Source organism: Cannabis sativa, chromosome 8 (genome assembly GCF_029168945.1).
Source record: "Cannabis sativa cultivar Pink pepper isolate KNU-18-1 chromosome 8, ASM2916894v1, whole genome shotgun sequence".
Taxonomy (NCBI): domain Eukaryota; kingdom Viridiplantae; phylum Streptophyta; class Magnoliopsida; order Rosales; family Cannabaceae; genus Cannabis; species Cannabis sativa.
The window spans coordinates 2,717,123-2,730,512 of record NC_083608.1 but is presented as its reverse complement, the minus strand read 5'-3'; the positions used below and the strand labels follow the sequence as shown (position 1 = coordinate 2,730,512).

The window sequence follows — 13,390 nt, the reverse complement described above, 5'->3', positions numbered from 1 at the left end:
AGGAGGTCAGAGAAGAGGAAAATTGCTGGAAATCAGCAGTTATTTGCAAGGTTTTGGGAGCTAATCCACCCATTACTATATTCAAAGGATTTGATAAAAGAGTCTGGGGCCATCTTGGAGTTATTCAGGTTAGTAAATTTCCATGGGATTAATCATGGTGCGATTTAATGATGAAGCTACTCGATATCAGGTAGTAGAGGCAGGAGTGGTTCAATTCGATCGAAAACCAGTTATAGTCCGTCTGTGGTCTGCGGATTTAAACACAATGAATCTGGTTCACACTAATCCATTGTGGATAAGATTACATGACCTAGGGCTTCAATATTGGGGTACCAAAGTTTAAGTGCTCTAGTTAGCACAATTGGAAAGCCTATTATGGTGGACCAACACACCAAGGATAGAACTCGTCTGCAATACGCTAGAATTCTAGTAGAAATGGAAGTCACAGACGCTCCACCCCGATTAATTTCTTATTTTAATGAGTTTGGGTAGCTCCAAGATTAGAATGTGGAGTACGAATGGTTACCCCCGCTAAGTGTGCTCATTGTATTAAGTATGGCCACACTAAAGAAACCTGCTGACATGATGAAATTGTGAAAATGAGGACAGAAAAACAGCAGCAACAACAAGATAAAAATAAGCAGAAGGAGAAGAAGGGAATAAAGGATAATGCAGCAAGCAATAGTCAGCAACAGTAGGGGTGGGAGATACCAAAGAAAACTATAGTTCAGTCAAACATCACAACTTGGAATGTCAAGGGAGAGTGCAAAAAACTCCAGCAATTTGTTCACAGTGTTGCAGGAACAAAAGGAGGATGGGGTAGCATCTCAGGTACTAAACTTTCTGGTTCTATAACTTCTTTAGTGGCCAATGGATAACAATAATATAGGGTGTTGGAATGTGAGGAGGTTGAATAAATTGGAGAAGCAGAACATAGTGTTTGATTTCTATTGTTTGAATAAAATAGGGGTTCGTGGGTTGTTGGAGACCAAGTTAAAGAGTAGTAGAATTAGAGAGATGATGGATAGGAAATTCACTAGTTGGAATTTTTATACAAGTTCTGTTATTTAGAACCGTATTTTGATTATTTGGAGGAAAAGCTTTACTCGGGTGATTATTGTTAGAGAGGACCCTCAGTTTGTTCATTGTTATGTGAAAATGGCTTGCCATTCGAATGCTATGAGCATAACTTTTGTGTATGGTTTTAACACTATAGAGGAAAGGAAAGGGATGTGGGATGGATTACTCAATTTCAATTTTTCTGCTAAACCTTGGCTAGTAACAGGGGATTTCAACTATCTTTTTGAATTGGAAAATAAAAAGGGTGGCAAAGAGGTTACTTTGAATCATAAGATGAAACTAATTGGCTAGCTCAAAGCCACACGGAAAGACTCATTAAGACAGGAACGGGATATACCTGGACAAATAATCAAGATGGGGATAAGAGAATGTAATATCCCGATAAGCCTAATCGTAAATAATTAGGGTTTAAATTTATATTATGGGTTAATCAGTTAATAAGAGGGATTTTGATTCTACTAATATATTTTAGCATAAAATTTATATTTTTGCTATAAGTGAGTAAATAAGCGTAATTTATAAATTACAGAGATTTATATAGCATGTGTGAATGTAATATGAGCGATATGTGGAATAAAAATATTTTCAGGTTCGGTGACCCTGAAGGCCCGATTAGTAGATAAATAAGCGTAATTTGTTAATTACGGAGATTTATTTGAAATACGTGGATATAATATGAGCTATCTGTAAAATAAAAATATTTTCAGGTTCAGTGACTCTGGAGACCCCTTTGGAGGCCAAAAATGTCACAACAGTTTTAGTTAGAAATATTAACGGAATTATTGGGATAAGTTGATTTTAGAAATAATGAGATATTTTAAGGTACTCGGAGTTCATGAAATACCCTAAAAATATAAATTTCTTAGTGGCTAAGAAATAATAAAATAACTATGAATAATATAGTTTTTATTAATATTATTAATAATATTGTATTATTATTTTATTTTTATTAATATTATTATTATTATAATATATTAACTCGTAAACTTATCTAACTTTATATATAAATATTATATTAAGTTTAATATATAACTAAAGTAAAGAACGGAGAACGAACCCTCGTTCTCCCTCCTTCGTCAAAAATTTCTCCCCATATATCCATTTTCTTCGATTTTCAATCAGAAACTTAGCGATCTAAGCTCCGATAATAGCAGGATAGCAAATCCTTGAAGAGAGAAAGCTTAAGGTATGGTTTAATTTTGTTTTGAGCTTAAAAATAATTGGTTTCGTATAGGGTTTTGTGAATAGAATAGTTAAGAAGGTTCTGACCTTATAGAATTTTATCGGGTAGGCATGGGACTAGTTTCGATATTTTCTTGTTGAATTTGGGGTGATTTTGAGTTAGAATTCGAGTGTGGAACTTTTTAAAGCTTAGTCCGAATGTTAATGGCATTTTTCATTTAAGGGCTCAATTTTTATTTCTGTTACATAAGGATGGTAATATTTGTAGTATATATACGCCCTGTGAAGTTTGGAGTGATTTGGATAAGTTTTGGTAGTGTTTTGGTGAGTGCGGAAAGTGGGATTTTCGCGTTTTATAGTTTTTAGAAATTCCTAAGAGATTACAAATCGTATTTTTGTCATAACTTTTGACTCGGGGTGTCTATTTTGGACATTCTATATACCGTTTCAAAGCTTGCAACGACCTCTATAGTATGGTGTATGTTTTAGAGACAATAATAAGTTTTATTTTACTGTATTTATACCACAGAGTTTGGTAGAAAACCCTAGATTTTCTTATCTGAATATTAAGTAGTGTTTTGGGATAAACACTTATTGTTTTATCGTTGTTGTGACATAGGGCCGAGATCATCGGTGATAGTTCTCCACTTGGGTTGACCCAAATCTATGAACCTAGATTAAAATTGAGAAAGTATATTGTATTGTATAGTACGTTGTATGTAATACAATTAGTATTGTGATGGATTGATTAATATTGAGATATAGTTAATATTGTTATATAATGAAAAGACTAATTGGTTGAGTAATGATAATGTGATAATATTATGCAGGTGATACATGGGCTCACCTAATTAGGTGATGCGATTATCCTGGCGACGTACTTGACGTAAGTACGGGTGTCAGTGATATATGATGAGTACCGAGTGTAGATACAGGCTCACCTGATTAGGTGATGCGATTTTCCTAGCAACGTACTGGGCGTAAGTACGGGCGTCAGTGATGTATGATGAGTACCGGGTGTAGGTACGGGCTCACCTGATTAGGTGATGCGATTTTCCTGGGGACGTACTGGGTGTATGTACGGGCGTCAACGACATATCATAAGTACTGGGCGTAGGTACGAGCTCGTCTAATTAGACGATGCGATATATTGGTGTCAGATTGTGGCACGGGCTCACCTAATTAGGTGATGCAATTATATGTTATATGGGTGCAAGTTTTTGGCACAGGCTCACCTGATTAGGTTATGTAGTTATGCGATATATGGGTGCCATGCTATGGCACAGGCTTGTTTGATTAGGCGATGCACTACAAGATTATCAGATTAAAGCATCAACTTGCTTGATTAGGCAACGTGATGTTATGAAGATAGTTGCTTGATGAGGTACAAATATATTATTTATATGATTGAATGAATATGAATTCCATTATTCGTATAATTGTTTTGTATTACCAAATATCTGTATACTGTGTTTATTCATGGAAGATGCCAGTAGTGATTTGGATTTCATCTTATGAACAATGTGTGATGGTTTGATTCTTATTGTGCATGAATGATAATATTAGAATAATAAACTATATGATTATTATTATTAATTTTCTTGTTGAGTCCTTTGTACTCACAGGTGATACGTGGTCCAGGTAAAGGCAAATAAAAGCTAAATCAACCATGAGATGGCAGTCTTCTCTAGCAATGTACTTATTGATCTAACCGACCTGCGTGCCGGGTTGCCAGGAGTTTTTTTGGGCTGTATCAATTGTGTATTTTGATTTTATGTTTTTGAGGCATCATCGTATATAGTTCTTTGTAAAAAAATTTATAACAGGGATCCCCGAAACACATTTTTTATGCCGTTATAATGCCCTTTTTTAATATTATCACGGTTTTTAATAATTAATGAATCTATTAGTATTAAACTAGTTTATAAAATCACACACGTGGCCTCCCTATAGATTAGGGCGTTGCAAAGAATCTACTGAAAGATTGATCACACTTTTGTGAATGAAGATTGGAAGGATAGTTTTCCTTTTGCTAAAGCTCAATATAGTTGGGAAACTGTTTTTGATCACTGTTTGTGTGTTGTGTCAATGGACACCAATGAGAAAATAGGGTTCAAACCTTTTAGGTACTATAATTTCTAGGTTGAGCATCTAGAATTTAAAGATGTGGTCCTTGAAGACTGGAATAGACCAATAAAAAGAGAGGGAATGATAACTTTATACTTAAAGCTCATGCTATTGAAACACACCATTAAGAGGTTTAGTAGAGAGAGAATAAGGGTGTTGGGAAGAAGATCAAGAAGCCAAGGACCATTATTTGGAAACCAAAATGCAATCTCAAGAGCACACTCATGATCTGTCTTACCACCAAGCTGAGAAAGAGGCTGCCATGAACTTTAATGCTCAAGAGAAGATGTATCACAGTTTCTTGAGACAAAGGAGCAAGGTAACTTGGTTGTGCAAAGGAGATGAGAACAATGCTTACTTCCATGCTTTTCTAAAAAAAATAAGGATGGAGAATATCATAGTTACTTATACAAATGATCAAGGAGAGATCATATATAACTTTAAAGAAGTGGTATGGCACTTTCTAGTGCACTTCCAAGGCTACATGGGAACTAGCTCAAACCCTACTCAAAACCTGAGATCTGACTATATGAATCTAGGGAGCAGACTCAATATGGAGCATCAACTGAGTTTGATAAAACCCTTCACAAGCAAGGAAATAAAGAAGTCTTTCTTCAGTATTCCAGATTCTAAATCCCATGGGCGAGATGGGTATGGAGCTGGTTTTTTCAAGACGATGTGGCCTAAACTTGGAACTGTATTCACCAAAGTCGTGGAGAAATTTTTCTTAACAGGTTCAATGCCTCGAGAATTTCATGCAACTATGATAACGATCATTCCTAAGATAGAAAACCCTACAAAGGCTGTGGATTTCAAACCTATAGCTTGCTTCTCAACTGTGTATAAATGCATATCTAAATTGTTGTATTCCAGGCTCTCTCAAGTGCTTTTGGTGTTGATTAATCAGAATCAAGAAGCGTTTGTGCAAGGGAGATCGATTGCTCATAATGTCATGATTCTTCAAGATCTTTTGAAGAATTATAAAAGGAAAAACATATCTCCAAGATGCACTCTCAATGTAGACATTAGTAAAGCGTATGACACAGTTAGTTGGAAGTTCTTGGAAGCGCTTCTGAATGACTTTAAACTGCCGACCATATTTTTCTCATTGATTATGACATGTTTGAAAGCTACCTCTTATTCGATCTTGATGAACGATACAGTTCAAGGGAGCTTCAAAGGCAAGAAGGGTTTACGACAGGATGATCCTTTGTCTCCTCTCTTATTTGTCATGATAATGGAGTACTTGACCAGGAGATTTCTTCGAGGAGCCAATCAATCCAAGATCAGGTAACATCCTTTATGCAAGAATCTTAAGATAATAAATCTATGCTTTGCGGATGACTTGATTTAATTCTGTAAAGGAAACTTAAGCTCTATTCGGGAGATAAAAGAGGTTTTGGATGAATTTAGTGCAACATCAGGCCTTGTAATGAACACCAACAAATCCAATCTCTACTTTGGAGGGTGAAAGAGGAAGACAAACAGGCAATGATGACTGAATTGGCTCTTCAAGAAGGAACTTATACTCTTAAGTATCTTGGGGTCCCTCTAAGACCAACAAAATGGAAAGTTGAAGATTGTGGCGTGATAATCAAGAAAATTAAGGAAAGACTCCATACTTGGGCTACTAGGCATCTCTCGTTTGCGGGTAGGGCTTAACTTATTCACTCTATTTTACTTGGGCTTAGAAACTATTGGATGAGTATTTTTATATTACCTCATAGTGTTACAAATGAGGTTGAAAAACTTTGTAGAGATTTCTTATGGGGCTGGAATGGGAATAGAAGCAAACTCCATGTGGCTTCTTGGGAAAAAGTTTGCCTCCCTAAAGCTTATGGAGGCTTAGGCTTTAAAGATGGAGTCAAATGGAATCAAGCCATTCCTGCTAAATATATTTGGGCCATCTCATCTAAAAGGGACATCCTTTGGGTGAAATGGATCAATAATATTTATCTCAAGAACAAGTCTTTGTTGAACTATGAACTTAAGAATGATACTAGTTGGTATTGGAAGAAATTATGTCATCTAAGGGACAAGTTCACTCGGGGAGCAATTGAGAAGGCAGGGTCTGGTGGGAACAGGTTTAAAACTTCACTGTTGTTTAACAGTTGCTTACCTCAAACTCAGTTTGAGTTCAACAAATGTATTTGGAGCTCCCTAAACATGCCGAAGGAAAGATTCATTTCTTGGCAAGCTGTCAACTCTCAGCTTCTAACTCAAGACAATTTTATGCAATTTTAGACCACTCTTGACAGCACTAACTGCCGAGTGTGTGATGCAGCAGCTAAGAGTAATTCCCATCTATTTTTTGACTACTGTTTTTCACAACAGGTGGTGGAGCAGGTGAGTGTTTGGCTGGGAATTAGGAGATGGCCGACTGGTTGCCAGTGTTGGTAGCAGTGGGTGCTGTAGAACAGTAGAGATAAAAAAACATCGGATTCATATCTCGATAATGGCTGCCATGATTTACAACATTTGGAGCAATAGAAACAAGTGGCTCTTCAATAATTACTCGAGTACAACAACAAAGATTACACAGGAAATTAAGAAAATAGTCTACTATAGATTACAAATAGCTAAAAAAAGAAGCCTAAAACCTCATGAAAAGAGATGCATAGACAGAATTTTTATGTAAAGCGGGTTTGCTACCTAGCTTTGGTTTGTATGGATGGTATTTGTTTATGATTAATGATGATTGTTCCTTCTTGATCAAAAAGAAAAATTACAAGAAACAAATAATTAAGTATCTAGAATAAAATTAACTTAATTATTAATTTTAATTTAATATCTATGAAAAATATTCTAATATAAGTTGATCTAAAATTAATTAATAAATCAATTTTCAACTAAAATATATTTTTCTAGTTAATTAAATATTAAATAATATAATTAGTTACTGGAAATAACTATCTAGAATATATCTCATTAAACTAAGCATTTTTTTAAAATTAATTTTAAAATAATCTAATGAAAAATAAATTTCATATATCTTAAAACTAATTATGTTGCTAATTCAATTTTAATTAAGTAAGACTAACATAATTAACCTAATAAAATTATTTAAATAAGGCAAATGTGCCATCACAATTGGGGTGGTTCATGTGAGGGAGGGCTCGGTTCAGTAGGTCGTACCCACTACTAATGGCCCCCTAACTCTCACACAAGGCCCAAAGGAAAGGAATTTAACCATTAAATGAATAATTTTTATTCATTGAATAAGCCCAATACTAATTTGGCCTAAATAAAACTATCTTATGTGATATTTTATATTAGCAACCTACTCCATTTAATTAAGTAAACTTAAATGGGCTTCCTATGTGCATCTAAGCCCAAAAGCAAACATATAGGCTCATATAGGTCAAATAATTTGGATGGGCCCTATCATATTTTTAGGTTTACACAGATGAAAAAAATTGCAAAATTTACTTGTTACAAATTATTTATAAGATCTATTGACAATTGGACTATGATTAAAATCAGATCATTGGATCTGTCAACAAGGTAATCATAGCAATTTAGATCAAATAAATAATAGGTTTGTAAACAAAATTGAATAAACAATTAAATAAATAAACAAACATAACAAACATGTCATAGATAACTGTTGGGTATTATGCCCTAAATAAAACTCATTTCAATATAATCAAATTTACTTATTAATATAGATCAGAAATAACATTTAATGTTGCATGGTTCACATGATTTATTTCATGATTATATGTACATAATGTATAAATTCATCTGAAACCCTTTTCACATACTTGATCCTATTTATTGTGCCGTCAACACATTGGAAAGTAAACAAGACTATGTTAATAAAGTTTCCTAGATTTATCAAACACAGGGTTTTACTGATATGATAATCTACAACAGAGTTTACTTGCATTGGGAGAAGTGCTATGTTCTTTCCAGAGCATTGGTTAAAGTAAAGCCCAGGTTGGATGCATGGACTATGCATCGGAAGGGACCGATATTGAACTTTGACTTAGATTTATTAAACTTACTGTAATATCTATTCAAGTCAATATCTCCTAGTTGATCGTAGATCAAATGATCTTAATCCTGTTATGATTAGGCTCAATCTTGAAAGGCTATACGTGTTCTTTGATTTGTTAGTTAAGCCTACTTTTAGGTCAGGGTGATACGTACATTTTGGGAACACGGTAGTGCAATTGAGTGGGAGCGCTAGCATAAACATGGAATCGATAGCTTCTATCTGGCGAATAGTAAGCAAAGGATGATCTCCTTCGAGCTTGACCAAATGAACATAAATGGTGGAGTACTCATTTCACATAAGCTGAAATATCATTTATACGGGGTCAAGTGTTTTAAGGATAAAATACATAGTAGGGTGTAACGGTAATCTAATCCCTTTACAGTGTAGATCATTCATATAGAGGATCATTGATCACATTAGGATTATAACAATGGATAACTAATGATGCATCTATATGGTGGAACATATAGAGAATTCTATTATACTGAGAGTGCAATTCTAAGTTCTATGCGTGGATTCAACGAAGAATTAATAAGTTAGTGAATTTTAGTGCTAAATTCTTGATCTACTTATTGGAAGCTCGGTTATATAGACCCATGGTCCCCGCACTAGTTGAGATAATATTGCTTGTAAGACTCATGTAATTGGTTTTGATTAATCAATTATAATTCTCAAATTAGACTATGTCTATTTGTAAAATTTTCACTAAGTAAGGGCGAAATTGTAAAGAAAGAGTTTATAGGGGCATATTTGTTAATTATGATACTTTGTATGGTTCAATTAATAAATATGATAAATGACAATATTATTTAATAATTATTTATAGTTATTACATAGTTAGAATTGGCATATAAATGGTTGAATTAGAAAATTGACGTTTTTGAGAAAATCAGATGCAGAAAAGATAAAACTGCAAAATTGCAAAATGTGAGGCCAAAATCCACTTGTATAGGGCCAGCCACTTTTGTAGGAAATTTAAACTGATATTTTCATTATTTTAATGCCAAATAATTCAAACCTAACCCTAGTGGAATGCTATAAATAGATAGTGAAGGCTTCAGGAAATACACACTTAAATTTTCTACTTTTTCATTTAGAAAAAACTGAGCATTCTCTCTCGCTATCTTTGGCCGAACCCACTCTCTCTCTCTTCCTCATTGAGATTTCGAAATTCTTAGTGTAAGAGTAGTGCCCACACACAGCAAGTGATACCTCAATCATAGTGAGGAAGATCGTGAAGAAAGACTTTCAGCAAGAAGGAGGTTTCAGCATCAAAGATTCAGAGAAAGAGATCCAGGTTCAGATATTGATAATGCTCTGCTACAGAAAGGAATCAAGGGCTAGATATCTGAACGGAAGGAGTCATATTATTCCGCTGCACCCAATGTAAGGTTTCCTAAACTTTATATGTGTTTATTTCATCGTTTTAGAAAGTTCATATTTAGGGTGTTAAACAACATACTTGTGAGTAGATCTAAGATCCTGGTAAAATAAATTCCAACAACTGGCCTCAGAGCCATGGTAATTGATTTACTTGCAAGAAATTTGGACTTTAAAATGATTGTTTGTTTGTTTTTGGATGGTATCATATTGTATTGAGTGTTATTTGATGATTGATTGGTGTTTGTAAATTTTCGTTAAAAATAATTGAATATCTGTTTCTGGAATTATTTTATTGGATAGTATGGAAAAAATTAAGCAAGTTACTTTTTTACAGAACTCAATTTCGATTTAATTTGAATTAGTTATGATTTTTTGAAGATTCGAAAAAATCGGAGTTGTGCTGAAATTTTCCAGCGATCGCGAAAACTGTCCGTACAGCTCACAATTTTTTCGTTTTTCTTCAATTTTTCATGCTTTTTCATGGAATTAACTTCCGATTTTTTGTGTAGTTCTATATTTATACTATTACTATTCCTAATTCAATTCTAATTATCCTTATGAATTAATTTAATATTTTTTAAATTTAATTCAAGATATTTGTGTAATTTGAATTTAAAAATAGTTAGTATCTATCTTATTTGCTTAATAATCTATCTTATTTTAAAATTTGATTATATCTTATCTTATTTTTAAATTCAAGGTCAGATTTTAAATATTTTAAATTAATTTTTTTTTAAAATAATTTGACCTTATTTAAATTTAAAATAAGATAACTATAATCATGCAATTTTAAAAAGATGTAAGATATTTTGCTAACTTTTAAATTTTGTTATTTTATTTATTTAAATTACATTTAAAATCTGAAAAAGATATTCATTTATCTTTTTTAATTTTTTATTTAATTTTTATTTATAAAATAACATTTAAATTTTAAAAGTAGTTAGCAAATTTTGAAATGATATTTAGGTTGGTTGAAACCTAATTTTTCAAAATTATAGGTTTAATTTTAAATTTAATTTTTTTTAAAATTTCAAATCTTTCAAATATTTTTTTTAAAATTTTCGAAAATTATTTTTTTTATTTAATTAATTATTTTCGAAATTAATTATTTAATTTAAAATTAAATAAATCCTACATCCAACTATCCATCTAACCTTGTTGCAGGAGTATGTGTTTTAGCTTATGTGTAAGTTTTCAAAACCTATTATTTCTTGATTGCAAATAGCCATGGTTAACTTGTTGACAGATCCAATGATCTGATTTTAACTCATGGCTCCCTTGGTCAAGTTAATAATTTGTAACAGGTTTATTTATAATCTTCTTTCATCTGTGTATGACCTAGCAACATGATAGGACCCATCCAAAGTGTGCCTGTGTGAGCCTATGTGTTTAATTTCATTATAGATGCATATAGGTTGATGTTGTTAAATAAAATGTCATAGTCATTGATAGATTTTATTTAGGCCCATTTAGTTTTTGGGCTTAGTCAATTAATAACAGTTGTTCATTTTAATGTTAAATTCCTCTCTTTTGGGGCTTGTGTGAGAGTTGGGAGCCATAATAGTGGGTACGACATACTGAACCCAGCACCCCCTCACACGAACCACCCCAATTGTGAAGGCCCATTTGCCTGATTTGAATAGCTGTACTAGGTTAATTAAACTAGTTTAACCTAATAAAATTGATTAGCAACATAATTAATTTCATTTATTTTGAAATTAATTTAAGAAAATTATAGTTTAAAGAATTTTTTATTCTAAGCTACACTATATGTATTTTCTTGTATTTAATTAAATATAGAATTATAACCATCTAGATTCTTTCTGAAGCTTAATTTAAATTTTTCATTAAATATTCCTATTTAAGTTGATATTTAGTTATCTACAACTAACCAACTTAAATCTCAATATCTTTTGAATTTCAAATTTCAAAATTAAGTTGAGGAATTTTAGGCATTGCTTATTAAGATTCTTTAGATATTTTTTAAGTTAATATCTTTTCGAATATTAACTTAAAATAGAATATTTTAGATATTTTTTTTCTGAGTTAATATCTTTTCGAATATTAACTTAAAATGGAATATTTTCAAATTAAGTGGTTACAACTTAATTTTTGATATTTAATTATATTTAAATTTGAAAATATTTAAGTTCTAGATTTTTTCTAATACAACTTAAATTAGATATTTTTCAAATTTTTGTGGAAAAGATACTTAGTCAAATAAGATATTTTCTAGATAATTATTTCTAGACTACTTATTATTTCTAATATTAAATAGGAAAATATTATACGTTGTGAAATTAATTATTTATATAATTAATTTTGGTACAATTTATTTTAAGTATATTTTTCCTAGTATTAAACTAGAGATTAATAATTAAGCCTTCTCTACACTTAATTATTTATTTCTTGAATTTATACATTTAATTAATCTGAAAATTAAATATCTAAGTTGATTTTTATCATCATACTTAAATATTTTTTTTCATGACATTTAATTAAATAGAAAATTATTTTTAGTTGAAATTTATATTTTCAACTAAATTTAAATAATTTTCAAAATATATATTTTCTTTATTTTATTAATCAAATTTCGAAATTGCATTTCTTAAATGCTCGAATTTCAAATTTTATTTGAAAAATAGATTAAGTTGTAAATTAATGATTTATTTTAATTAATTCTTGGATCAACTTAAATCAATGATTTTTTTCATTTATTGATTAATTTAAAATAAATTGAATGAAAGTATATTATTAGAAATTGAATTAATTAGTCAAAGGAAAATCTAGACAGATGATATTTTTGCTTGAAGTATTTTTCTAGTGTATTTAATTAAATAGAAAATTAATATTTAAGTTGATTTTCATCATCATACTTAAATATTTGAAATTTTTCTTATATATTTAATTAAATAGGAAAATTATATTTTTTGTTGTAAATTAACTTTATTAATTAATTTTGGGCCAACATTAAATTAGAATAATTTTACAAGGATTAATTTTTTATTTTAACATGCATTTTCGAAAATTGTATTCTTAAATAATTTAATTTTTTGAAATGCAATCTATATTTATAGAAAATTAAATTTGAGTTGTAAATTAATTTATATTAATTTTGTAACAACTTAAATTGAATATTTTTTTTAAATATTTATAGGAAAATATTGCTAAGATGGAAATAATTCATGTTATTTTCATATCCATCTAAGTAAAATTTATAAATATTAAATTAAAATTTATATTTAGAATTTTTCATTCTAAATTGGAAATTTTAAATAAATATATATTTAAAATAAATAAATTAAATAAAGAGAATCAAAGAAAATACAACTCACTTTAAATAATGAGCTTGATTATTATTAAGATATTCGATCTCCATTGTTGGTCTTACAAAAGTTAAATGTTTTCAATATAACCTCGAGACGCTAGACTTCGTCCCCCTATGGATGGTTATTCGTTGAACGCATTTAACACCGTAAGATTTCATTTGATAAGTGTTTTGTGAGTTTTCGTCTCTATTTAGACTCTCCCCTACGGTGACTACTTAGAGATAAACTCATAAAACATGAAACAATGGTGGAAGCTCATAAAATGAGAATAACCTTGACTCTCGCCTAC

The 13,390-nt window shown here is 31.0% G+C and overlaps 1 protein-coding gene across 1 annotated transcript in view; it reads left to right on the top strand.

The window, feature by feature from the left end:
* Window positions 1–4,591: 4,591 nt before the first annotated feature.
* LOC133030097 (uncharacterized) overlaps window positions 4,592–13,390 on the top strand; it is a 65,115-nt gene continuing 56,316 nt past the window's right edge. The window contains exons 1-4 of the mRNA XM_061102312.1: window positions 4,592–5,679; window positions 5,814–6,032; window positions 6,117–6,535; window positions 6,724–6,735. Coding sequence (XP_060958295.1) covers window positions 4,592–5,679; window positions 5,814–6,032; window positions 6,117–6,535; window positions 6,724–6,735 — 1,738 coding nt within the window. The remainder of the gene's footprint in view (window positions 5,680–5,813; window positions 6,033–6,116; window positions 6,536–6,723; window positions 6,736–13,390) is intronic.